Source organism: Phyllobates terribilis, unplaced genomic scaffold (genome assembly GCF_046119375.1).
Source record: "Phyllobates terribilis strain yellow unplaced genomic scaffold, ASM4611937v1 Scaffold_11__3_contigs__length_659146591, whole genome shotgun sequence".
NCBI classification, from domain to species: Eukaryota; Metazoa; Chordata; class Amphibia; order Anura; family Dendrobatidae; genus Phyllobates; species Phyllobates terribilis.
This window is the reverse complement of record NW_027362771.1, coordinates 51,928,313-51,955,844: the sequence shown is the minus strand read 5'-3', so window position 1 is coordinate 51,955,844 and position 27,532 is coordinate 51,928,313. Positions and strand designations below refer to the sequence as shown.

At 44.0% G+C, this 27,532-nt stretch overlaps 1 protein-coding gene across 2 annotated transcripts in view; it reads right to left on the bottom strand.

The window, feature by feature from the left end:
• Positions 1-573: 573 nt before the first annotated feature.
• Positions 574-27,532, bottom strand: part of LOC141165556 (E3 ubiquitin-protein ligase RNF14-like) — a 65,582-nt gene continuing 38,623 nt past the window's right edge. Inside the window, exons 6-8 of one of the 2 annotated variants that reach the window (XM_073651251.1) lie at positions 26,100-26,245; positions 24,643-24,770; positions 574-2,589 (exon numbers count right to left, since the gene is read on the bottom strand). In XM_073651251.1, the coding sequence (XP_073507352.1) occupies positions 2,568-2,589; positions 24,643-24,770; positions 26,100-26,245 (296 nt within the window). In that variant the 3' untranslated portion in view covers positions 574-2,567. Of the gene's footprint in view, positions 2,590-19,266; positions 19,310-24,642; positions 24,771-26,099; positions 26,246-27,532 lie in introns of those variants that run through there. The other variant, XM_073651250.1, reaches the window with a different exon arrangement.

Sequence of the window (27,532 nt, the reverse complement as noted above, 5' to 3'; positions counted from 1 at the left end):
CCCAATCAGGACCTGGGTGTGCTGGGTTTCCTACAGATGTCTCCAGTTCAGAATGATTCCCATCCTATTTAGCTGTCTGTCTGCCTCTTATCTTTACCAGTTGTAGCTCTGATCAAATTGGTGTGTGTTTGCTCTGTTTTGGGTTCTAGTATTTTGATCTTTGTTGACCGACCTTGAATTGCCCTTGACCATCCGTTTGCATAGCCCCTTTCTTTTGATCCGCTACGTTCTTGGAATTCTTACCCTGGAATGTGAGCTGACTACGCCTTTGCCTTACCCCTCTGTTTATGATGTACCCTCCTGGATTTTTATCTCATACTGACTTCCCCACCTCGCGACGTGTCCGTAAGTAGTGACTAGCATCATAGTGTGTAGGGAAATATGGGACCATCATAAAGTGTGGGGAGCTTTGGGAGCTATTAACTACCATTATACTGTGTGGGAGGGCTGTGCGGAGGGTTGTGTCGGGGCCAGTATACTGTGTGTGTGTCTTTGAGGGACTATTATACAGTATCGAGAGCTGTGCGAGTGCCAATATATTGTTAGCTGTAAGGGGGCCATTATACTGTGTGGAGGTTTGTGTGGGAGCCATTATACTGTGTGGGAGGGATATGTGGGGGCCAATGGGCTGTGTGGGGGCCATTAAAATGTGTGGAGGGCTGTGCAAGGCCATTATATTATATGAAGGGTTGTGTGGGGGCCATTATACTGTGTAGGAGGGATGTGTAAGGACCATTATACCATGGCCCCGGCACTGGCTGACAGCTGACCCTAATGCTGAGCAAGCTGGCAGTCAGTGCCAGCGCAGTTACAGCTGCCGCTATCTATACATAGAGCTGTAACTGAAGCCATGCCAGCACCACCCCCATGACTGAAACCAGAACACTGCTGAGAGGAATAAAGTTCATTTGCTCCCGGCAGCAAGGCTCCAAGTGCAGGCGCCGGGCAGGTTCAGAACGCTATTATCCTGCATGTACCCCCATGTCTGAATGTTGAAAGCTTTTTTTTTTAAATGACAGGTTCCCTTTAAGCTTGATGATGATGACATAAGTAACAGGCAAACTCGCAATCAAGATAGATAGGAGGCGGCGTAGACAACATGCCGGGATCTAAAGAATACGGCATTGCTCTATTGTAGTACAAGCACAAACAGGAAATGGTGTGCAAAGACGGCTACATCATTCTATATAGAGCATATAGGGGACCATACTTCTAAACTTTTACTTCAATGTATTAATATCTACAAACATAGGAATCAATTATATGTCATATATTTCTGATACACAGTATATATATTATAATTGTGTCTCATATAGCATGTGTGTATATATATATATATATATATATATATATATATATATATATAAATATATATATAAAGAAAACTGACCAGCACATCCTAAATGTGAACAGGTGCAAGCTGTAGAAACTGCATAAGATATATAAAAAGAAAGAGCAGCAGCACTCCATTATGGCCAAGATACATGAAGACAATAAAAACATTTGATTTAAACTATGTTATTACTCAATGAGCTTTACTTACAAAAAATTGAGGTTCTTAGCGCATAAATTGACCAATTCATGTGTGCCCATCAACCGCTGCAAGGTGACCTCCCATCTGATGGGTACTACTCTGCCTACATGCCTCTCTTGGGCTACAAACCTATAACTCTGGACAGAACATGTCACTTCTGGGCTGAAACACCTACAATTTAAATGGGCTTAAATGCCCATATAATATATATATAGTATATGGAGGACTATGATCAGTGCATTATACTACTTGGAGGACTATGGAGCCCACATTTTTTCTGGAACAATTTCAAGGGTGCCAACACTTTCAGCCATGACTGTACTGACCGATATTAGGAATAATACATGCGGTCATTTGTATTAGCCCATATTGCAGATGGTAAGTTCTATGTATCTTTCAATCAAGTTTTTTTTATTTATCTTACTAACATCAGGGTTGTAAAATCATGTCTCCCCTCTCTTATTACTAACGTGCTCACGGGTCATTGGGACCAGCTAAAGATTTTATTTTTTTTTTTTTAAAGATCAAATGGCATCTAACAAGTATGAGCACAAGTCAGGATATCAAAAAAGAATAGAAAAGGAAGGAATGATTGCACAGTGTGAAAAGAAGTCAACAGACTTTATTTCAACTGGGTATCCATATGGATAATGAAAGTGTAAATTATGGCATAAATCCTGCTTCCCGATGAATTTGACATGGTGATGGACACTGCTCTAGTTGACAAATATTCTTTGCACAAAGATGAAGCTGTATTGGGGTGAAATATTGTCATGCTATAGGGGGCCCAAAATACTTGAAAGCCTAGAGACACGAGCATGGATTAATAAGGCCCTGCTTGCTTCCGGTTCCAGGTGAATTTACAATATTAATTCTGCATAATATAATTTGATTGATGTAGTAAAAATTATTCTAAAGACAATTTCACAACAGTGCAATGCGGATGTTGTTCTGCATCTTCTGCTGATCATAATGCATATAGTCATCAGCAAGGCAAGAAATATTGCAAGAACCAGAGTCACAAAGCCACAAATCAATCTTCTTCTTCTCGCAATCTGCAAATGGATAGACACAGAAAATCATTGCATAATGTAATGTAGTTTCAAATAGATAGCTCTTTGCTAAAGGTCAGTATGGCTTGCAGAATACATCCATTAGCTATGACTTGGAAACAATCTATATAATATTCTGTAGGTTTCAACCTGAGTCGAGAAATAAGCGCTAAAAGACCTCCAAAAGACCTCTGAAGCTGTCCTGTGGTATCTGGCAGCAGATCCTTAGAGGGGTTGTCTGGTCCAAATCGATAAGTCTGTGGTCACTCTGTGTGACTGCAGACTTATGAAACCCCCAGCGCATGCACTGTGCTTTGCAGGGATTCGCCGTTTTTTGAGCCGGAATTGGAGGGTATGTATGTGTTATACATACTCCCGACCAGTGGGAGTGACATCGCTCTCCATACACTTGTATGTAGTGAGGCCACGCCCTCTAGTTGGCCACTAGACGGGGTGCGGCCTAGCTCAATACAAGTGTTTGGAGGGAGGTCGCGCCCACTAGACGGGCACTGGCCAGGAGTATGTATAAAACATATGTTCCTGCCGGTCCCGGCTCAGAAACCGGTGAATCCACGCAGTGCACAGTGCGTGTGCTGGGGGGATTCATATGTGACACACCAGGGGTCTGGTTGCCACAGTGATAGAGATATTACGTCTGAGAGCAGGTGGGAGGTCTCTTGGTCAGGGATCCTATGCATGCCACACCTCCTGCCCAGTCCTGGGAGGGGAAGAACTTCCCCTATATAAACCTAGGGCTGAGGCAGGGTTAGTGAGTAGAGAAGAAGTAGAGACAGAGAAGCAGATATAGGAAAAGAACACCAGGAGCTCTGTGGGAACAGTGCTACAAGGAGTCAGGGGCTGGCAGCTGCAGAGCTCGCCCTGACTGAGAAGTATCACCGGACCCGGAGTCCGAGGCTGTGGGGACTAATCTCTACCCAGCAGCAGAAACCGACCGGCAGGGGATTGCAGGTCCTCTGGCCCAGAAACCCGAAGGCACGGTCACACGCGTGGGACCAGCACCGCCATCGTGGAGCGGAAGCCATTAGAAGGCCCCGAGTCACCGGCCATACGGGTGAGCACCACACGGTACACTCAGGGACGTGGGCTACTTTTACCCGCCTCTAGCAAGGTAGCCAGAAGAGTACAGTTAGTTGGGAAGGCCTACAACTCCGCCTGGCCAGGGGAGATCCCATCTGCTCAAGGACTGACCAGGCCCCGATTGCTAGCAAGTACTCCGGGAGGGTCTATCTTTGTCACCAGTAAAGACCCTGAACTACACCGCATCGTCTCTGAGTGGTTCCTGCTACCCCCATCATCCACGTCGGCTGCCCTGAGGCCATACCCCTCCCGTTGGGGGTTATACCATCCACGCTGCACCATCCTTCCACCGGCCTCAGCGGTCTGCCCTGCAGCGGCAGCTCCATAGCTGCATTCAACGGGTGGCGTAGTCATCCACCATCTACTGCTAATAGACTGCCACTTAGTCTGACTCCCTGGGCACGGACCGGGTCACCGCCACGAGACTACTACCCCCATCTGATCCGGCTCCGGGTAGGCTCCCGCGTGCGCAACGCTGCGCGACTCAGGCCCAGGGGCGTGTCAACTTTTGGCGTAGTCGGCAGGATTTCGTGCCCGCAACCACCGGGTACTGCGTGCCTGAAAAAGAGACTTTTGAAACTTACCATCCGTGAAGTTTTCCCGCCATCCGGCGCCATCTTCAGCCTTCTTCCCGCCATCCGTGAAGATTCCCGCCATCCGGCGCCATCTTCAGCCTTCTTCCCGCCATCCGTGAGGTTTTCCCGCCATCCGGCGCCATCTTCGGCCTTCTTCCCGCCATCCGTGGAGTTTTCCCGCCGTTGGCCGCCATCTTGAGGACGCCGCGCGGGAAGAAGAGGGGCGTGGACTCCGAAAGCGCGCGAGAACTGAAGCCCCGCCTCACGTCCGGACGTTGCGTAAGGTCCTGGAAGGAGCCCAGCAGACGCCGACGTCACAGGAGCGTGACGGAAGGTCCTCAACCCTGACGATCCACTGCGGAGCCGCGGCCTACGGAAGAGGATCATCGCAAGGTAGGCCACGGTCCACTAGGGGGGAGAAGGATGTCGGATACGGAGGAGAGCTTCACCGCTTCAACCCCCGCCAGCGCCACCGCTGTTGCGGTCATGCCTTTCACCATGCCCTATATCCCGGGGGCAGCCTGGCTACCCCAGTACTCAGGGGAGTCCCATACCCTGCATGACTTTAGAGAAAAGCTGTATAGCCTCTTCCAGGTGTACCCCCTCACAGAGGAGCAAAAAGTGAGCATCCTGGTGGCCCAACTAACCGGGGCAGCCCAAAGGGAGGTAAAGTCCTGGCCACCTGGGGGGAAGACTGTCGCGGGGATACTAACCCGGCTGAGGGACACCTTTGATACCCGCACCTCAGCCGAGATCAAGCTTAGATTCTACGGGTGCAAACAGCGGGCACATGAGAGTATAAGGGACTATGCCCTGAACCTACAAGAGGCCCTGAGAGCCATTAAGCAGACCGACCCTGACGGCGTGGGAGACGAGGACAGGCTGTTGACTGAACAATTTATAGAGTGTTTATATTGCAATGCCCACCGAACCCAGTTGCGGGCAATGGCCTTACAGGACCCTCATCTGGGATTTGCACAGTTCAAGGACAGAGCCATTACCACTTACCACCAGGAGGCGGCGCCCTTGTCGGCAGGGCCTGTGGGAGCTGATGCGCAGGCTTTGAACAATGACCCGGCTCCAGACCTGCACCATCAGGTCCAAGAGCTAGCTAAAAGCGTTGCTGCGCTAACCCGAACTGTGCAGTCTTTACAGGTTTCCACTCCAGGGAAGATCCAGCTGGCATCCGGACCGGAGGACATCCCGTGGCGTCGACCAAGGAGGACCCCACCGGCCAGAGGAAGACCCAGCGACCGATACAACGAGGACGGACGACCCATCTGCCGCCGCTGCAATCAACCCGGACATATGGCAAGGTACTGTCCTTTAAACTGGCACAACCTGGGGTAGAGGGCCAACCCCCAGGAAAAAGATCACCAGGCCCATCGAACTGGCGCGACAAATATGTGGGAGGACGTCCGGTCTTACCCGTGGTACTGGATGGCATTCCTATGAGTGCCCTGCTGGACACCGGGTCACAGGTCACCACCATCCCGTACGTGCTCTTCAAGCAGTACTGGAATGACTCGGATATCACCCGCTACCCTGACGACGACTTGAGTATCATCGCCAGCAATGGTCAGCCCGTGCCACAGATTGGATTTAAAGAGGTGACCATTAAAATCGGTAGAGTCGAATTGGCGGCACAGGGACTGATCATTGTAGACATTGACAAACACGAGAGTCACCCAAAGATAACTCTAGGAACTAATGTAATTGAAAATTGTCTTGCAGAGGTGATTTTCCTTTTACAGCAGGTTGCCAAGAACGCCAGCTCCGGCCAGCAGCGAGTGCTCCAGAAAGAGATCCGGGCACTGATGCGACGGCAACAGCTAGAACTCTCCGGTGGTGAGATTGGTAGCGTGCGAATGTGTGACCCTTTCCCTATTGCCATGCCCCCAAAAAGTGAAATGATGATTTGGTGCCGGGCAGCTATTAGTCTGAGAGGTAGAGATTACCAGGCAATGGTAGAACCAGTTTACTCAGATAGTAGGCCCACCATTTTGACAGCACGGGGGGTGGTCAATGTACGCCATGGGAGGGTGCCCGTTCGCATAATAAATATCGGGAAGAGGGAAGTGTACCTGCCCCGGTATGCCACGCTAGCCAAATTGTATACCATCAATCAAGATTCCATACAGTCCATAGAACCCTTGCCTCCATCTTCCCCGGAGGAAGGTAACGGCTCTAAGAAAACGATGGAGGACTGGTGTCAGCAACTACATTTGGGTACTGACTCCACTCCCTCACATCAGAAACAGGGAGTCTATCGGGTGGTTCAAGAGTACGAGAGAGTGTTTAGTAAACACCCGTTAGACTTCGGGCGAGTCAAGGGGGTAGAACACCACATCCCCACGGGAGACCATCCTCCCATAAAAGAGAGGTATCGACCCGTACCCCCTGCACACTACCAACACGCCAAGGGGATGCTTAGAGACATGAAGGAGGCTGGGGTGATCAGGGATAGCTGTAGCCCCTGGGCAGCTCCACTAGTCTTAGTCAAAAAGAAAGACAACACCATGAGGATGTGTGTAGATTACCGGAAAATCAACCGTATCACACACAAGGATGCGTACCCCTTACCAAGGATAGAGGAGTCTTTGGCTGCTTTAAGATCTGCTAACTTCTTCTCTACCTTGGATCTCACTAGTGGGTACTGGCAGGTTCCTGTAGCAGAGGCGGACCGGGAGAAGACCGCATTCACCACCCCGATGGGACTTAGCGAGTTTACCTGCATGCCGTTCGGACTCTGCAACGCACCAGGAACCTTCCAACGATTAATGGAGTGCTGTCTGGGCCACAGAAACTTCGAGACGGTCTTGTTGTACCTGGACGATGTCATCGTATATTCCAAGACGTATGAGGACCATCTGAAACACCTGGCGGAAGTGTTCGAAGCTCTGGCAAGCTACGGCCTAAAGGTGAAACCCTCCAAGTGCCACCTCCTGAAACCAAAGGTGCAGTACCTGGGACACGTGGTGAGCGCTGACGGAGTGGCTCCCGACCCCGATAAGATCACCGCAATTAAGGAATGGCCAAGTCCCTCCAGTGTAAAAGAAGTGCGGCAGTTCCTCGGGTTGGTAGGCTATTACCGCAGATTCATCCCCGGTTTCACCAAAAAGGCAGCTCCTATGCAGGACCTCCTGATAAGCCAGTCCCGGAAGGCCAAGAACCAGAAGCCACCCTTCAGATGGGAGAAGTTAGAAGAAGAGTCCTTCCGCCAGCTGAAGATGGCCCTCACGGGGGATGAAATCCTGGCGTACCCTGATTACAGCCAGCCCTTTATCCTCTACACCGACGCAAGTAACATCGGGCTAGGAGCCGTGCTGTCCCAGATCCAGCAGGGGAAAGAACGAGTAATCGCTTACGCCAGCCGAAAACTGCGACCCACCGAGAGAAACCCTGAGAATTACAGCTCATTTAAGCTAGAGTTCCTGGCAGTGGTGTGGGCAGTCACCGAACGCTTTAAGCACTACCTCGCTTCTTCCCGGTTCATCGTGTACACGGATAACAACCCGTTGACACACCTGGACACGGCAAGACTCGGTGCCCTAGAGCAGAGATGGATGGCCCGTCTGTCCAACTACGAGTTCACAATCAAATACCGGGCAGGACGCTCCAATACCAACGCGGACGCCCTGTCCAGGATGCCAAACCTACCGGACGTAGGAGAAGATCCAGAGGGACTGGAAGAAGTTGAACTCCCCGCGTTCCACCGTCATGGGACTATCCAGTATTCCCATCGGGTAAAGAGTAAGCAAGCCGCTACGTTTAACCCCTTGCCTCACTACAACTGGGAGGAAACGCAAGACAGTGACCCTGCCGTCCGACTGGTGAAGGAGATGCTGACTCGGCCAGAGGCTCGCCTTGACCCAGACGCTCCGGAGGAAGCCAAGCAACTATGGGCTGAGAAGAGTCGACTGTTCCTTTACAAGGGGAAGTTGTGCCGCAGAATGGTTAACTCCCGGACGCATGAACTAATCTGGCAAGTAGTGGTGCCACGAAGAGACGCAGCCATGGTGATGGAGGCATACCACGACGGGGCTGGACACTTCGGATGGAAGAAGCTGGAGTTCCTGCTGCGCGAGCGGTTTCACTGGGTAGGCATGAGGGGAACCATCGAGAGGTGGTGCAGAGACTGTGGCCCGTGCAACCTAAGAAGGAAGGACCGTGCCAGCCAGAAGACTCCCCTGCAGTCCATCGTCACCCGGCAGCCGTTGGAACTGGTAGCCTTGGATCATGTAAAACTGACCCCAAGCAGAAGTGGCTACGTCTACGCACTAACCATCGTGGATCACTATTCCCGGTTCTTGGTTGTCGTCCCCGTCAAGGACTTAACAGCTCGAACAGCAGCTAGAGCCTTCCAGCAGCATTTCTGCCGTCCACACGGGTACCCGGACCAAGTGTTGACAGACCAGGGACCTGCCTTTGAAGCGGAGGTCTTCCAAGAATTCTGCACTCTGTATGGCTGCCGGAAGAAAAGGACAACACACTATCATCCGCAAACTAATGGACTTTGTGAGAAAATGAACCAGGTGGTAATGGATCTTCTGAAAACGTTGCCCCTGGAAGAACGCAGTCTGTGGCCTGAGAAGCTGCCCGATCTGGTGGACCTATACAACCACATCCCGGTAGGTTCCACCAACTGTACCCCGGCTTACCTAATGAGGGCGAGACCTGGTAAGTTACCTGTTGACCTGGAAATGGGAGTCCTGACACCCGAGGACACTTCACCAGAAGCAGACTGGGACACAGAGAGGCAGCAGCAGTACCGGAGAGTACAGGAGAGTGTGGAGCGAAGTCTCTGTCAGGCTAGGGAAAGACAAGAGAAAACTTACAACCAGTATGCTCCCGCTGTTCCCCTGGTACCCGGAGAGCAGGTCTTGAAGAGAAAAAGACGGCTACACAAGTTGGACGACCAGTGGGAGAAGGACCCATACACCGTACTGCCCTCAAGCCACGACAACCCAAAGGTCTGTACCATCAGTAAAGACGGAGGGGAATCCACGACCATTGTATCCCGGGATCACCTGAAGAAGTGTCCCGAACAGCTACGGAACCCTGAAGAGGAACAAGAAGACCCTCGACCCGTAGAGGAAAGGGAAGACATGGTTAGTACTGTGCTCGGAGACTTCCCTCGGTCTTGGACTCAAGTCAATGGCGCAGTTGTGGTACCCGTACTCACCTTCCTCCAACCAGCATCCCAAGCACCTACGGAGCGACAGGTAGAGCTGGAAGAGCAGCCGGTCCAGGAGGCAGAAGACTCCACACAAGCAGAACAGGAGGATCAACCCTCTGCTTATAGTGAGCCTGCCGTACCCCTAGTGAGCCAAGGAGCCGGTAGACAGCTGCCCAGTTTACCCTTGACAGCTCCTACACCCTGTAGTTCAGGGCTAGACAGTCAGCTCCGTAGGTCCACTAGGGCCACTAGAGGCCAGTTACCCGCACGTTGGAGGATTTGAAATGTATAAATTGTTTTATTTGTGGTTACCTGTTTTTCTTGTTGCTTGTGTATAATTATGTGTTTCTAGTTGTTTATAGGAGTCTTTGGTGGATTTACCGGGAATCCTGTGTACATAGTTGGAGCGTAACCCAGGACGGACTAAAGACTGTTAAGGACTCGGGGTAGGACAGACCCCTACCTGGTTACGTCTCCCTGTTTTGGTGAAATGGACACCTTGCTTTTCTTCAAAAACTGCACCCGGTTGCGGACACGCCGTGACCATCTTTATATGTTTTTCTTATTGTACTATTATTGTTTATACCTTGTTATGTTTTTCCAAAAATATGTTTAGTCCCGGAGTACTAAATTTCACTAGGGGGGAATGTGACACACCAGGGGTCTGGTTGCCACAGTGATAGAGATATTACGTCTGAGAGCAGGTGGGAGGTCTCTTGGTCAGGGATCCTATGCATGCCACACCTCCTGCCCAGTCCTGGGAGGGGAAGAACTTCCCCTATATAAACCTAGGGCTGAGGCAGGGTTAGTGAGTAGAGAAGAAGTAGAGACAGAGAAGCAGATATAGGAAAAGAACATCAGGAGCTCTGTGGGAACAGTGCTACAAGGAGTCAGGGGCTGGCAGCTGCAGAGCTCGCCCTGACTGAGAAGTATCACCGGACCCGGAGTCCGAGGCTGTGGGGACTAATCTCTACCCAGCAGCAGAAACCGACCGGCAGGGGATTGCAGGTCCTCTGGCCCAGAAACCCGAAGGCACGGTCACACGCGTGGGACCAGCACCGCCATCGTGGAGCGGAAGCCATTAGAAGGCCCCGAGTCACCGGCCATACGGGTGAGCACCACACGGTACACTCAGGGACGTGGGCTACTTTTACCCGCCTCTAGCAAGGTAGCCAGAAGAGTACAGTTAGTTGGGAAGGCCTACAACTCCGCCTGGCCAGGGGAGATCCCATCTGCTCAAGGACTGACCAGGCCCCGATTGCTAGCAAGTACTCCGGGAGGGTCTATCTTTGTCACCAGTAAAGACCCTGAACTACACCGCATCGTCTCTGAGTGGTTTCTGCTACCCCCATCATCCACGTCGGCTGCCCTGAGGCCATACCCCTCCCGTTGGGGGTTATACCATCCACGCTGCACCATCCTTCCACCGGCCTCAGCGGTCTGCCCTGCAGCGGCAGCTCCATAGCTGCATTCAACGGGTGGCGTAGTCATCCACCATCTACTGCTAATAGACTGCCACTTAGTCTGACTCCCTGGGCACGGACCGGGTCACCGCCACGAGACTACTACCCCCATCTGATCCGGCTCCGGGTAGGCTCCCGCGTGCGCAACGCTGCGCGACTCAGGCCCAGGGGCGCGTCACATAAGTCTGCAGTCACACAGAATGACTGCAGACTTATCGATTTGGACCGGACAACCACTTTAAGTTCTTTCAGTTACAATACGGGGCCTTCATGAATCATATAAATTTTTTCCCATGAATACTTGATCGAATTGAGATCTGGGCATTTGGAGGTTGTCAACATGTTGAATTTTTTGTCAGTAATCTGTGATGTACTGCGTATTCTTCAACCTTTTATTATAGTCAGCAATAACTTTCTTAACAATTTGTACAACAAAATCTTCTGTATGAAATCAGACCAGATGGATGAATCTTTACTCCCCAAAGAACATCAAAGAGTTTTGAGCACTTTTGACTTGGTGGTAAATCACCGAATCATCAGCTGGGCTTTTTTGTGCCACCTTTGGACCACTGAGTAAATAGAGAAATCCTTACAAGATTTAAAAAAGGGATTAATCTAGATTTGTCTTTTGTACATTGACTTTGTATTTTGTTAATTTATAAAAATAAACTATAAAAGCTATTTTTTAAAGCATTTTTACTTAAAAGCATTTTTTCACACCTCCCTTAAATATGAAATTAAGGTTAATAACATAACTTCATTACAAAATCTTAAATTTTACTAAAATTAGTTGATTCAAAAATGAATATACCCCACAATAAAAACAACTACATCTAGTATTTTATGTGACCTCCATGATTTTTAAGGACAGCACCAAGTCCTCTAGGCATGGAATGAACAAGTTGGTGACATATTGCAACTTCTATCAACTGTCTGCTGGACACCTGTTTAATGAATAATTTGACTTACTTATGGTTGAATTCTTGTTAATTAGAATTAGATTTTCATTGGGGTGTACTCATTATGCAACATGGTCTTGAATTAATTTCTTAGGAAAATTATTTTTTTGAGTTTGCAAAATAACAAATCTTGTTTGCAATCAATGGCCCACATTTGTGGGAGTATTTGTAGCATGTTATCCCATAGAAAATACACCATAACTGTAGAAAAAACATGGACAGCACATCCAAAAATCATACGTTAATCTAAAGCTGCTAGGCTAAAATTTACAAAATTGAACATGAGGTTCTTAGTCCACTGCCACATAACAGTGAAGCTCTCAGTTAGTCTCTAGCCTAAAAGGTGCGGCATCATGGGCCGACCATGGCCAAAGTGACAGCGCACATGCAGGGGTAGCGAACGACCTGGTGCTCCGCATCATCTATGCTGCAAGGCAAAGCCCTCATGGCTCCAGGTCACAATCACCCCACAGACACACCCCCACAGCAGCAAAGCAGCAATGGCCACCACACAAAACCAACGCCAAGTGAATCGCTCTGAAAAGCTTTTACTTGTTCTCAGACTGTGAGCTGAGAGCAAAAAATAGGCAGAACCTCTTTTTCAGTCTCCTGCCAATATACAAAAAAAATTTAATGTGTGGTCCATGTTGTTTTTTACAGCTATGACGTATTCCACAGAAAATGTTGATTATGCAAGTAAATTTGTTTTCTGACAAATCTGCTGCAGTGTAGTCATTTATGCTGAGCACTGTCAATATATAAATATATATATATTGTAAGATGGCCACCGGACATGTCCTTGAGGGGAGATATGTATTGCTGAGGTTGGTAGTTTCAGTGATTGAAAAAATGGGAAAAGCATGTTCCAGCACACATAGTGCTGAGAGGGTAAATTGGGCGTATCAGGGCCATTTTTTACGAGTAGTAATAAGAGACGGGTGGGATTAGCTGCTCACATATCCCCACCCCAGGGCGTGTGTATAAAATGGAGGCTGAGTGTCTGTGGCTGGAGGTGTGGAGACCTCCAGCGTGTTTGTGTTACAGGACACTGACTGTGAGCAGGTGAACCCGCAGTATTGTATGGAATATTTATTCTCCTGTTTTGTTACTTTGTGCCAGACAAGGCTATGCTTCATTTACTTTGAAAGTGCGGTTTATGAAGTCCGAATAAACCTGTCTTGGACACTTTTAAGAAACTGACTCCTGTGCCTACCTCAAAAGAACCTGCGTGAGTACCAAACCCCTACAATATATATCATATTTATTTCATTTGTGTGTATTGGAACACAAAAAAAAACAGAGAAAAAAGCAAATTGGTCATCATTTCATTCAAAACCCCAAAAATGGACCAGAATAAATTGTTGGCACCCTCAACTTAATATTTTGTTGCACACCCTTTGGAATAAATAACTGCAATCAATCGCATCCTTGAACCATCAACAAGCTTCTTACAACTCTCAACTGGAATTTTGGACCACTCTTCTTTTGCAATCTGCTCCAGGTCTCTCACATTTGTAAGGTGCCTTCTCCCAACAACAATTTTAAGATCTCTCTACAGGTGTTCGATGGGATTTAGATCTGGACTCATTGTTTTCCACTTCAGAACTCTCCAGCGCTTTGTTTCCATCCATTTCTGTATGCTTCTTGAATGATGTACTTTACTAAAAAACTCTAGATCCCAGAGGGATTTTAGCTTACTCATGTACATTTTGGCAAACTGCAGTCTAGATTTTTTATGTCTCTGTCAGTAGTGGGGTCCTCCTGGGTCTCCTGCCATAGCGTTTCATTTTATTCAAATATCGATGGATAGTTTGCGCTGACACTGATGCACCCTGAGTCTGCAGGACAGCTTGAATTTCTTTGGAACTTGACTGGGGCTGCTTATCCACCATCCGGACTATCTTGCGTTGCAACCTTTCATCGATTTTTCTCTGCCATGCAAGTCCAGGAAGATTACAGTGCCATGGGTTGTAAACTTCTTGATTATGTTGCGCACCGTGGACAAAAGAACATCAAGATCTCTGGATATGGACTTGTAACCTTGAGATTGTTAATATTTGTCTGCAGTATTGGTTCTTAAGTCCTCTTCTCTTTTTGATCTCCATGCTTAGTGTGGCACACACATATACACAATGCAAAGATTGAGTCAACTTCTCCCCTTTTTATCTGGTTTCAGGTGTGATTTTCTTATTGCCCACACCTGTTAGTTGGCACTGGTGAGTTTTGAACGAGCATCACATGCTTGAAACAAAGTTGTTTAACCATAATTTTGGAAAGGTGCCAACAATTTTGTCCAGCCCATTTTGGGGGTTTTGTGTGAAATGATGTCCAATTTGCCTTTTTTTTTCTCTGCTTTCTTTTGTGTTATTCCAATACACACAAAGGAAATAAACGTGTATAACATAAAATACTTCATTTTCTGGAACAATTTCAAGGGTGCCAACACTTTTGACCATCACTGTGTGTATATATATATGTATATGTGTGTGTGTGTGTGTGTATATATATATATATATATATATATATATATATATACAGTGGTGGCCAAAAGTATTGGCACCCCTGCAATTCTGTCAGATAATACTCAGTTTCTTCCTGAAAATGATTGCAATCACAAATTCTTTGGTATTATTATCTTCATTTAATTTGCTTGCAAGGAAAAAACACAAAAGAGAATGAAGCAAAAATCAAATCATTGATCATTTGACACAAAACTCCAAATATGGGCCAGAAATGGGCCAGACAAAAGTATTGGCACCCTCAGCCTAATACTTGGTTGCACAACCTTTAGCCAAAATAACTGCGAACAACCGCTTCCGCTAACCATCAATGAGTTTCTTACAATGCTCTGCTGGAATTGTAGACCATTCTTCTTTGGCAAACTGCTCCAGGTCCCTGATATTTGAAGGGTGCTTTCTCCAAACTGCCATTTTGAGATCTCTCCACGGGTGTTCTATGGGATTCAGGTCTGGACTCATTGCTGGCCACCTTAGAAGTCTCCAGTGCTTTCTCTAAAACCATTTTATAGTGCTTTTGGAAGTGTGTTTTGGGTCATTGTCCTGCTGGGAGACCCATAACCTCTGAGGGAGACCTAGCTTTCTCACACTGGGCCCTACATTATGCTGCAAAATTTGTTGGTAGTCTTCAGACTTCATAATGCCATGCACACGGTCAAGCAGTCCAGTGCCAGAGGCAGCAAAGCAACCCCAAAACATCAGGGAACCTCTGCCATGTTTGACTGTAGGGACCGTGTTCTTTTTTTTGAATGCCTCTTTTTTTTTCCTGTACACTCTATGTTGATGCTTTTTCCCAAAAAGCTCTACTTTTGTCTCATCTGACCAGAGAACATTCTTCCAAAACGTTTTAGGCTTTCTCAGGTAAGTTTTGGCAAACTCCAGCCTGGCTTTTTTATGTCTCGGGGTAAGAAGTGGGGTCTTACTGGGTATCCTACCATACAGTCCCTTTTCATTCAGACGCCGACGGATAGCACGGGTTGACACTGTTGTACCCTCGGACTGCAGGGCAGCTTGAACTTGTTTGGATGTTAGTCGAGGTTCTTTATCCACCATCCGCACAATCTTGCATTGAAATCTCTGGTCAATTTATCTTTTCCGTCCACATCTAGGGAGGTTAGCCACAGTGCCATGGGCTTGAAACTTCTTGATGACACTGCGCACGGAAGACACAGGAACATTCAGGTCTTTGGAGATGGACTTGTAGCCTTGAGATTTCTCATGCTTCCTCACAATTTGGTTTCTCAAGTCCTCAGACAGTTCTTTGGTCTTCTTTCTTTTCTCCATGCTCAGTGTGGTACACACAAGGACACAGGACAGAGGTTGAGTCAACTTTAATCCATATTAACTGGCAGCAAGTGTGATTTAGTTATTGCCAACACCTGTTAGGTGCCACAGGTAAGTTACAGGTGCTGTTAATTACACGAATTAGAGAAGCATCACATGATTTTTCAAACAGTGCCAATACTTTTGTCCACCCCCTTTTTAGGTTTGGTGTGGAATTGTATCCAATTTGGCTTTAGGACAATTCTTTTTGTGTTTTTTCATTGAAGACAAATTAAATGAAGATAATAATACCAAAGAATTTGTGATTGCAATCATTTTCAGGAAGAAACTGAGTATTATCTGACAGAATTGCAGGGGTGCCAATACTTTTGGCCACCACTGTATATATATATATACATATATGTGTGTGTGTGTATATATATATTACCGCGTGGTCAAAACTGTTGGTACCCCTCGTTTAATGAAAGAAAAACCCACAATGGTCACAGAAATAACTTGAATCTGACAAAAATAATAATAAATTAAAAACCTATGAAAATGAACAAATGAAAGTCAAGTATTGCTTTTCAGCCCTGCTTCCACAGAATCCTTTAAAAAAATTAAACTCCTAAAATATGCCTTGACATGAATGATGGTACTCTTTACTTAATATTTTGTTGAACATCCTTTTGAAGCAATCAAACGATTCCTGTAACTGTCAATGAGACTTCTGCACCTCTCGACAGGTATTTTGGCCCACTCCTCATGAGCAAACTGCTCCAGTTGTCTCGTGTTTGAAGGTTGCCTTTTCCAGAAGGCATGTTTCAGCTCTTTCCAAAGATGCTCGATAGGATTTAGGTCAGGGCTCATAGAAGGCCACTTCAGAATAGTCCAATATCCTGTTGCAAGACCCATGACCTGCGACTAATACCAAAGCTTTCTGACACTGGGCAGCACATTTCTCTCTAGAATCCCTTGATAGTCTTGAGATTTCATTGTACCCTGCACAGATTCAAGACACCCTGTGCCAGATGCAGCAAAGCATCCCCAGAACATAACAGAGCCTCATCCATGTTTCACAGTAGGGACAGTGTTTTTTTCTTGATATGCTTCCTTTTTTCTGTGAACATAGAGCTGATGTGCCTTGCCAAACACTTCCATTTTTGTCTCATCTGTCCATAGGACATTCTCCCTGAAGCTTTGTGGCTTGTCAACATGTAGTTTGGCAAATTCCAGTCTGGCTTTATTATGATTTTTTTCAACAATAGTGTTCTCCTTGGCCGTCTCCCATGAAGTCCACTTTGGATCAAACAACGACAGATGGTGCGATCTGACAATGATGTTCCTTGAGCTTGAAGTTCACCTTTAATCTCTTTAGAAGTTATCCTGGGCTCTTTTGTTACCATTCGTATTATTTATCTCTTTTATTTGCCATCAATTTTCCTCCTGCGGCCTCGTCCAGAGAGGTTGGCTACAGTCCCATGGATCCTAAATTTCTGAATAATATGTGCAACTGTAGTCACAGGAACATCAAGCTGCTTAGAGATGGTCTTATAACCGTTACCTTTAACATGCTTGTCTATAATTTTCTTTCTAATTTCCTGAGACAACTCTTTCCTTTGCTTCCTCTGGTCCATGTTGAGTGTGGTACACACCATATCACCAAACAGCACAGTGAGTACCTGTAGCCCTATATACAGGCCCACTGACTGATTACAAGATTGTAGACACATGTGATGCTAATTAGTGGACACAACTTGATTTAACATGTCCCTTTTGTCACATTATTTTCAGGGGTACCATCACTTCTGTCCAGGCCTATTTCATGAGTTAAATTTTTTTTTAAATTCTGTGGAAGCAGGGTTAAAAAGCAATGACTGACTTTCATTTGTTCATTTTCATAGATTTTTAATTTATTATTACTTTTGTCAGATTCAAGTTATTTCTGTGACCATTGTGGGTTTTTCTTTCATTAAACGAGGGGTACCAACAATTTTGACCACGTTTGTGTGTGTGTGTGTGTATAAATATATACTGTATATATACGCACAGTACTATGCAGAAGTTTTAAACAGATGTAGAAAAGGTTCTGCAAAGTAAGAATGCTTTCAAAAATAGAAATGTTACTAGTTTATTTTTATCAATTAACAAAATGCAAAGTGAAACCCCTTTGGACAGCACCATTTAACAATTACTCACTGATGGGTGCCAGGCCTCAAAACAGTCTGTCCAAACTGTAGCATATCAAAAAAAAGAGTAAATCAGAAGGTAGCATTCCAAACTACAGAGAAATTCTTAGAAAAAGATGGACTTTATTGAGCCGAAATGGCGACGTTTCAGTTCATAGAACCTTTTACAAGCAGAGTTCAAGTGCGAATGGTGAAACATATATAGGTACAGAAAGTGATTACCATGATTACAATGCATTAGTGCAATACAATAGTTTCACAATAAAATATACAAAGTGCATATCCATACATTTCATCATATAATACACATACAGTGATAAGATTAATAAAATCATTTTCTTTCTTGAACATGATCTATATCTCATATAAAGTGACAAGTGCTTGAATTGATAATTAATAATACCAGGTGTAAGTTATAAGTATGGGGGTATGACTCACTTATCAATAGTCATGCATAGTTAAAATTCTTGCTTCTGCCACGTTGCTCTTGGCGTCCTTGGTTTCACATTGCGCATGTCTCCCATGATGCACAGGAGAGCATACAGGAGGAACTGGAGGACTTCCATACGTATTTAAATGAAATAGATATGACTATTAAATTTACACTAATCAGCTCTTGTAAATCTTTTCAATTTTTGGATGTTCTTGTTACACAGGAAAATAGAAAACTACCGACTTCCCTCTTTGTCAAACCGACAGATCGAAATGATCTTCTAAGGTACAACAGCCACCATCCTAAACAAATGATCAAATCGCAACCATATAGCCAATACTTGAGAATTAAAAGAATAGAGAGTAGTGAAAATGGCTTACATAATAGTTTGAAAAAACCGACAAAGTTTGGGACAAGGGGTTATCCTCAAAAGCTCTTGATTGAACAAGAGAAAAAAGCCAGTGAGCTAAATAGAGACACTTTATTAAAGACAACAAATAAGAGTAAAAAGGATGATAGAATACACAAGGTGTCAACATATGGTGAGGAAAGTGAACAGGTGGCTGATATAGTTAGGAATCATTGGAAAATGTTAAAAAGATGTTTACCGAGTGTGCCGGAATTTAGAAATCCTCCCCTATTCTCATATTGGAAAAAAAAAATATTAGATGTATAATACATTCAGATATTGGCTCTTTTAAAACCATGACCCAAACATATATTACTGGAAGGGAGAGAAAGGGTTGCTATCCATGCCTTTCATGCGTCAATTGTTCACATATACGAAAAGGGGATCAATTTATCCACCCAAAAACTCAGAAAATATACCACATTAAATATTAACATGTGATTGATAATATCATATACATGTTGGAATGTCCATGTTCATTTTGGTATATTGGGGAAACTACATGCGATTTTAAAACCCGCATGAATAACCATAGGCATTCCATTAGAAAAAGGAGGATGGACTTACCTGTATCAAAGCATTTTGTGGAAGCAGGTCACACGGTGGAACAATTAAGATTCAGAATTATAGATACTGTCCCTATGCAAAGACGGGATGGTGACAGGATAAAATTATTAAAGAAGAAGGAACTTGAGTGGATCCATAAATTAAACACGTTAAAGCCAAATGGATTAAACGTTGAATTCAATAGAGCTGGAATAACCTGAGGATTCTGTTCCAATAATTTAGCAGTATATGGAGTTTGGGGTATTTTACATATAATATAACTGAGATATATGTTGTTAATGTATTTATTTATTTTTTCTATTTCTTGCAGGTCACTGTTAGCACCATGAAATATGGAGGAGACGACTCATTTTACAGCAACATGCATATAAAGAAGGGGAACGTTTTCCCCTAGAATTGAATAGGGTTTCTTATATTGTACGCAAATAGTAATTGGAGTGATTAAAATTTCCACTAAATGAGGATAAAAATGACCTTCCATTATATGGAGTATTGTCCTTTTATGTAGAGAGGAATTAATTATGATTTACCCTATATATCGCCTTAGATTGGGAAAGAGGTAGGGATATGAAGAAGATTCCTCCTCTGACCTTCAATCTCTCTCCATGGATGGACCTAGGAATAGGGAATTGCATGGAAGGGTGAATGGGTTAAAGAATACAAGTATGTTACCTCTCTGAATATTCATGGACTTTGAATAAAGGGACTACTTTATTGATACCAATCTGAAGGCATTGTATACAAACAGGGATAATTCCCCTAATTAAGATGGTATCTGTGACAACATTGATACAAAGTATATGTGCAATTGTAAGATAAGCATTTCAATAGAGAGGACCACAAAGTCACATTGATTATGCGCATGTCTAAATGACATCAGGATTGGAAGGAAACCCCACAGTGGTAACAGACACTCTTAAAGAAGGCAACCGCAGGGTCGCTAGTGTAAAGCGCATGCCCAGTGATGTCACGATATGGGCGAATCTATTATGCTCCAGTCACCTGACAGAATAGTATGTGCATCATGTGCACTGTGAAACCTAGGACGCCAAGAGCAGTGTGGCAGAAGCAGGATTTTTAACTATGCATGACTATTGATCACTTTATATGAGATATAGATCATGTTAAAGAAAGAAAATGATTTTATTAATCTTATCACTGTATGTGTATTATATGATGAAATGTATGTATGCACATTGTATATTTTATTGTGAAAATATTGTATTGCACTAATGGATTGTAATCATGGTAATCACTTTCTGTACCTATATATGTTGCACCATTTGCACTTGAACTCTGCTTGAAAAAAGTTCTATGAACCGAAACCGTCGCCATTTGGGCTCAATAAAGTCCATTTTTTTTCTATGAATTTCTCTGTAGTTTGGAGTGCTGACTTCTGATTCACTCTTTTTTTATTATAGATAGATATACAGTACAGACCAAAACTTTGGACACACCTTCTCATTTAAAGATTTTTCTGTATTTTCATGACTGAAAATTGTACATTCACACTGAAGGTATCAAAACTATGAATTAACACATGTGGAATTATATACTTAACAAAAAAGTGTGAAACAACTGAAAATATGTCTTATATTCTAGATTCTTCAAAGTAGCCACCTTTTGCTTTGATGACTGCTTTTTTGCACACTCATGATGAGCTTTTGGTCTGCACTGTGTGTGTGTGTATATATATATATATATATATATATATATATATATATATATATATATATATATATATATATATATATATATATATATACAGTACAGACCAAAAGTTTGAACACACCTTCTCATTTAAAGATTTTTCTGTATTTTCATGACTATGAAAATTGTACATTCACACTGAAGGCATCAAAACTATGAATTAACACATGTGGAATTATATATTTGACAAAAAATCGTGAAACAACTGAAAATATGTCTTATATTCTAGGTTCTTCAAAGTAGCCACCTTTTGCTTTGATGACTGCTTTGCACACTCGTGGCATTCTCCTGATGAGCTTCAAGAGGTAGTCACCGGAAATGGTTTTCACTTCACAGGTGTGCCCTGTCAGGTTTAATAATTGGGATTTCTTGCCTTATAAATGGGGTTGGGACCATCAGTTGTGTTGTGCAGAAGTCTGGTGGATACACAGCTGATAGTCCTACTGAATAGACTTTTAGAATTTTTATTATGACAAGAAAAAAACAGCTAAGTAAAGAAAAACAAGTGGCCATTAGTACTTTAAGAAATTAAGGTCAGTCAGTGCGAAAAATTGGGAAAACTTTTAAAGTGTTCCCAAGTGCAGTTGCAAAAACCATCAAGCGCTACAAAGAAACTGGCTCACATAAGGACTGCCCCAAGAAAAGAAGACCAAGAGTCACCTCTGCTTCTGAGGATAAGTTTATCCGAGTCACCAGCCTCAGAAATCGCAGGTTAACAGCAGCTCAGATTAGAGACCAGGTCAATGCCACACAGAGTTCTAGCAGCAGACACATCTCTACAACAACTGTTAAGAGGAGACTTTGTGCAGCAGGCCTTCATGGTAAAATAGCTGCTAGGAAACCACTGCTAAGGACAGACAACAAGCAGAAGAGACTTGTTTGGGCTAAAGAACACAAGGAATGGACATTAGACCAGTGGAAATCTGTGCTTTGGTCTGATGAGTCCAAATTTGAGATCTTTGGTTCCAACCACCGTGTCTTTGTGCGATGCAGAAAAGGTGAACGGATGGACTCTACATGCCTGGTTCCCACCGTGAAGCATGGAGGAGGAGGTGTGATGGTGTGGGGGTGCTTTGCTGGTGACAGTGTTGGGGATTTATTCAAAATTGAAGGCGTACTGAACCAGCATGGCTACCACAGCATCTTGCAGCTGCATGCTATTCCATCCGGTTTGCGTTTAGTTGGACCATCATTTATTTTTCAACAGTACAATTACCTCAAACACACCTCCAGGCTGTGTAAGGGCTATTTGACCAAGAAGGAGAGTGATGGGGTGCTACGCCAGATGACCTGGCCTCCACAGTCACCAGACCTGAACCCAATCGAGATGGTTTGGGGTGAGCTGGACCGCAGGGTGAAGGCAAAAGGGCCAACAAGTGCTAAGCATCTCTGGGAACTCCTTCAAGATTGTTGGAAGACCATTTCCGGTGACTACCACTTGAATCTCATCAAGAGAATGCCAAGAGTGTGCAAAGCAGTCATCAAAGCAAAAGGTGGCTACTTTGAAGAACCTAGAATATAAGACATATTTTCAGTTGTTTCACACTTTTTTGTTAAGTCTATAATTCCATATGTATTAATTCATAGTTTTGATGCCTTCAGTGTGAATGCACAATTTTCATAGTCATGAAAATACAGAAAAATCTTTAAATGAGGTGTGTCCAAACTTTTGGTCTGTACTGTATATATATATATATATATATATATATATATATATATATTAGGCAGTCCCCAGGATACAGGCTAGATACAGTGGGAAAAATAAGTTTACAAAGAATGGAGAGGTCTGTAATGTTTATCATAGGTACACTTCAACTGTAAGACAGAATCTTAAAAAAAATCCAGAAAATCACATTGTATGATTTTTACATACTTGATTTACATTTTATTGCATAAAATAAGTATTTGATTCAATAGAAAAACAGAATATAATATTTGGTACAGAAACCTTTGTTTGCAATCAGACGTTTCCTGTAGTTCTTGACCAAGTTTGCACATACTGCAGCATGGATTTTGGCCCACTCCTCCATACAGATCTTCCCCAGATATTTCATGTTTTGGGGCTGTTGCTGAAACATTTAGTTTCGGCTCCCTCCAAAGATTTTCTATTGGGTTCAGGTCTGTAGACTGGCTAGGCCACTCCAGGACCTTGAAATGCTTCTTACGGAACCACTCCCTAGTTGCCTTGGCTGTGTGTTTCAGGACATTGTCATGCAGGGAGACCGAGCCACGACCCATCTTCAATGCTCTTACTGAGGGAAGGAGGTTGTTGGCCAAAATCTCGAGATACATGACCCCATCCATCCTTCCTTCAATACGGTGCAGTCGTCCTGTCTCCTTTGCAGAAAAGCACTCCCAAAAGTATGATGTTTCACGGTTGGGACGGTGTTCTTGTGGTTGTACTCATCCTTCTTCTTCCTCCAAACAAGGCAAGTGGAGTTGATACCAAAAAGCTCTATTTTGGTCTCATCTGACCACATGACCTTCTCCAATACCTAGTCTGGATCATCCAGATGGTCATTGGCTAACTTCAAATAGGCCTGGACAAGTGCTGGCATGAGCAGGGGGACCTTGCGTGCCCTGCAGGATTTTAATCCATGGCTGCATAGTGTGTTACTAATGGTAATGTTTGAGACTGTTGTCCCAGCTCTCTTCAGGTCATTGACCAGGTCCTCCCATGTAGTTCTGGGCTGATTCCTGAGCTTTCTCAGAAACATCCTTATCCTACTAAATGAGATCCTGCATGGAGTCCCAGACCGGGGAAGATTGACAGTCATCTTGTGTTTCTTCCATTTTCTAATAAATGTGCCAACAGTTGTTGCCTTTTCACCAAGCTGCTTGCCTATTGACCTGTAGCCCATCCCATCCTCGTGCAGGTATACAATTTTGTCCCTCGTGTCCTTAGACTCTTTGGTCTTGGCCATGGTGGAGAGGTTGGAGTATGATTGACTGAGTGAGTGGACAGGTGTCTTTTATATAGGTAACGAGTTCAGACAGTTGCAATTAATACAGGTAATGAGTGAAGAGTAGGAGGGCTTCTTACAGATCTGTGAGAGCCAGCATTCTTGCTGGTTGGTAGGTCATCAAATACTTATTTCATGCAATAAAATACAATTTAATTATTTAAAAAAAAAAAAACAGACAATCACATTTGTATGATTTATTTTTAGATTCTGTTGCTCACAGTTGAAGCGTACCTATGAAAAAAATTACAGACCTCTCCATTCTTTGTAGGTAGGAAAACTTGCAAAATCGGCAGTGTATCAAATACTTATTTTCTCCACTGTATGTTCTGTAGGTTTGTTCATGACCTGAAAATGTATGTAAGTTGGAACATGGCAAGATTAAAAAAAAAGCTAATACCTCACTGCTGACCATTCCAGCTACCCCGCTACTTGCGGCCTGCCATCCGGTCCTTTTCTTTCTACCCTCGCACACCACAGAAGCTACACGATGGCGGAGAGATGTTTACTGAATGGTGGGCGGTGAGCAGAGAGGTGGACGGAGAGGCCAGCGGTGAGGTATTTAGGTGAGGTTCTTTTACTAGCCGACATTCATAACTAGTGTTCATACAGAAGTCGGATGTTCGTAAGTTGTGGACTGCCTGAATATATAACAATATATAACCCCCTTTATCAACAACAGCTCTGAAGAACTTGTTAATCCATTTTTCTAAAACAATGTTGCATATATACCTATTTAAGCATTCAGCAGGATCCTGGAAATGTTGATATGGGAAGTCTTGAGGCAGTATTGTCAAACAGAGCCAGCAGAAGAACTCCTTACACTTGGAGCAGGTCATTTTGTTACAACCATCATTTTTCTGTGGAAGAAAAAAAATTATGTCATTGAATAATCTATCCATGATTGATATTTTGAAATATTTTATATAGAGTTCAAAATCTCAAACTTCCACCACCACTGATTTCCTGAATGTAGGGTCCTCAGCACTTCTATTTCGCCATCAAACCTACTCAATGCCACACAGCAATTTCAGTTACGGTACTTTCCTACAAAAGGAACCATTCAGCCATTCAAATCAATGTCCGTTTACTTAGTGTTGTGAAAGAGATTTTCATTAGAAGTGGTTACAAAGTGGTTTAGCTGCCCAGCGATGCTGAAAATCAGTAGAGGCACAAGTTTCTAGACCTCAGAATGTGAGCTACTGAAATGTCTCTAGAATATGTCACAGTAATTTGCCCATGGACGTGCTGGATTTGATGAATGTTAACTGGGCAAATATGCTGGTATCATTCAAATAGATTTTGTGTATGTGGGGTTCCCGACTCGTCCCCATTGGGAAAAAATGGATCAGACATGTTTTAACAGGCTGGATCATTTGTTTTCATGCTAGATAAGCCAAACCCAGAACTGTCTAACAGCTACTTATTCCCTTTTCCTTTATCAATGAGGGAGGGGCGAAATATGGAATATCTGAATGCTTTTCAGAAATCTGAACATATGAAAAAGGCCTGAAAAGAGCCATAAATTATATACACAGATACATTTTAGCTGATTTAGGGAAGTCTAACTGTCCCAGATGTCACTGAGAAAACAAATATTAAAATTTGAGCGTCCTCGGCGGTTGATACCTTTTAATGGCTAACTGAAAAAATGGTAACAAATAGCAAACTTTCGAGACTACTCAGGTCTCTTCATCAGGCTCAAGAGATCTAAGTAGTCCTGAAAGCTTGAAATTTGTTACCATTTTTGTCAGCTAGCCATTAATAGGTATCAACCGCTGAGGACTCTCAAATGTTAATATTTTTCTATCTACTGGCTAACATGGTACAAAGATATATTTTCCTCTACTGAGAAAACAAAAATTTAACATTTTGGCATCGACATGCTCAACTCTTTGTTCCTCAGTGACATGTTACCAGATCTTAGAGAATTAGTAGCTTCTTACTATTAAATTAAACATGTGCTCACAGCCAAATTATCTTTGCATACTCAAGGGAGAGATGGTCAAGTCCGCTATTGTCCAACAGCTATCTATACATGGGAAGAATTGTTCTTTCTAAAAGTCAGCAATGTTAGTGAGTTGGGCATCTTTTCTCTCAGATTTCAAGATGTAGAACTTCCCTATGTGCCTTCTAAAGAACTGATTTAGTAGGAAGACAGTTCTCTCATGAGGTCTTTGCTATTTTACCTCAATAGGAACTTTACAACCAGGACAGCTCTTGGAGTTCATCTTTATCCACTCTCTATTCTGCATCCTTTGAACTGACTTCTCCACGCGTCTCCTATTTTCCTCTTCAGCAGTCAGATCCTCTTCACTCAGATCAGCAATATTTTCTGAAAAATATCAAGAGAACAAGCATAACTTTACCATATGAAGTCTGCATAAAAATGCAAAAGAAAAATACAGCTGATATTCTGATATTATTAGAGGGATATTCCCATCTTTCCAGTTTAACTATTAAAATTGTTCACCGTTCCCCTAAAAATTACTGTATCTCCTTGCCTGTGGTCTTGCATTGATGACCAAACGTACATAATACTTACAAGCTCTTTTCTATTGACCTTGTAAGCACTGCACTGAAGCCATCCAGCATCCCTGGAGGAAGCTGTTAGCTCTTGATCTCGACCAGCTGCCTTGCTCCTGTGTTTCTCCTATGCTGCAGAAGCAAAACTGTCTTACACAGCAGCCTCGGGGAGGGCATAGTTTTGGCCAGCAGTGCTAAAAGGACTGGTCCGAACGGTCAATCGAGCAGGAGCACACGACCCTCAACTAAGAGGAAAGCCGTTAGGCTAGGGAGTGAGGGACCGGTGAGCTCCAGAGAAAAGAAGACAAGATATCCCCTTAAAGCCATTATTATGAAATAAGCAGGAAATCATTTGGCCAAAAACTTTGGCCGAATGTAGTCCACAGCAGGTAAGCTTTAAAGCCAATTATTGGTTTGTCTCAGAATCATGTATATAAGGGGGTCTGTTATGACACTGGATAATGTAATGTACGTTTGTACACACTTCTGTCTGTTTTTCTATCATGCTGACAGAGTGCACTAGTGCGCCACCTAGCCGCCAACATTAGGAACCCTCACCTTTTGTGCATCCATGACACACTGAACTGAAAGGATGGGGAATTGGAGGTAAGGGGAGCAAGGTGAGCAGAGGAGCTTCTGTGAGCGGCTAGTGATCTCATAGCTTTGAATGTGAGTTGCTGTGAGTGAGCAGCTGCTGTAGGAGCCTTCAGCCTGGAAGCTCATGGCATCAGTAGAGCAGTAGATGCTGCTGTCCAAGTGCCCCCAGCAGTAAAAAAAGACAGTGTATACTGTTGATCTACACCAGCACTGTATAATTGTTCTTATCTCATCTAGAATCCTGTCATTTGTCTCAGGTGGACTGTGGCTTTTTCCTGTGACCAGTGCGGGACCGTCCTGGCGAGTTATTCTAACTGTGAGTGAAGAGACACTGTCCAATGGTCTGCAATCTCTAATATGTAGAGACACTACAAGGTTAATGAGAATTACTTCCTAGTGTGCCCATATCACTAGTAACATAAAGAGATGTTATGCCTTATGTATGATAACCTGGTAAAATGAAGGTATGCAACAGTTATTTGATTGGAATTGAAAGAAA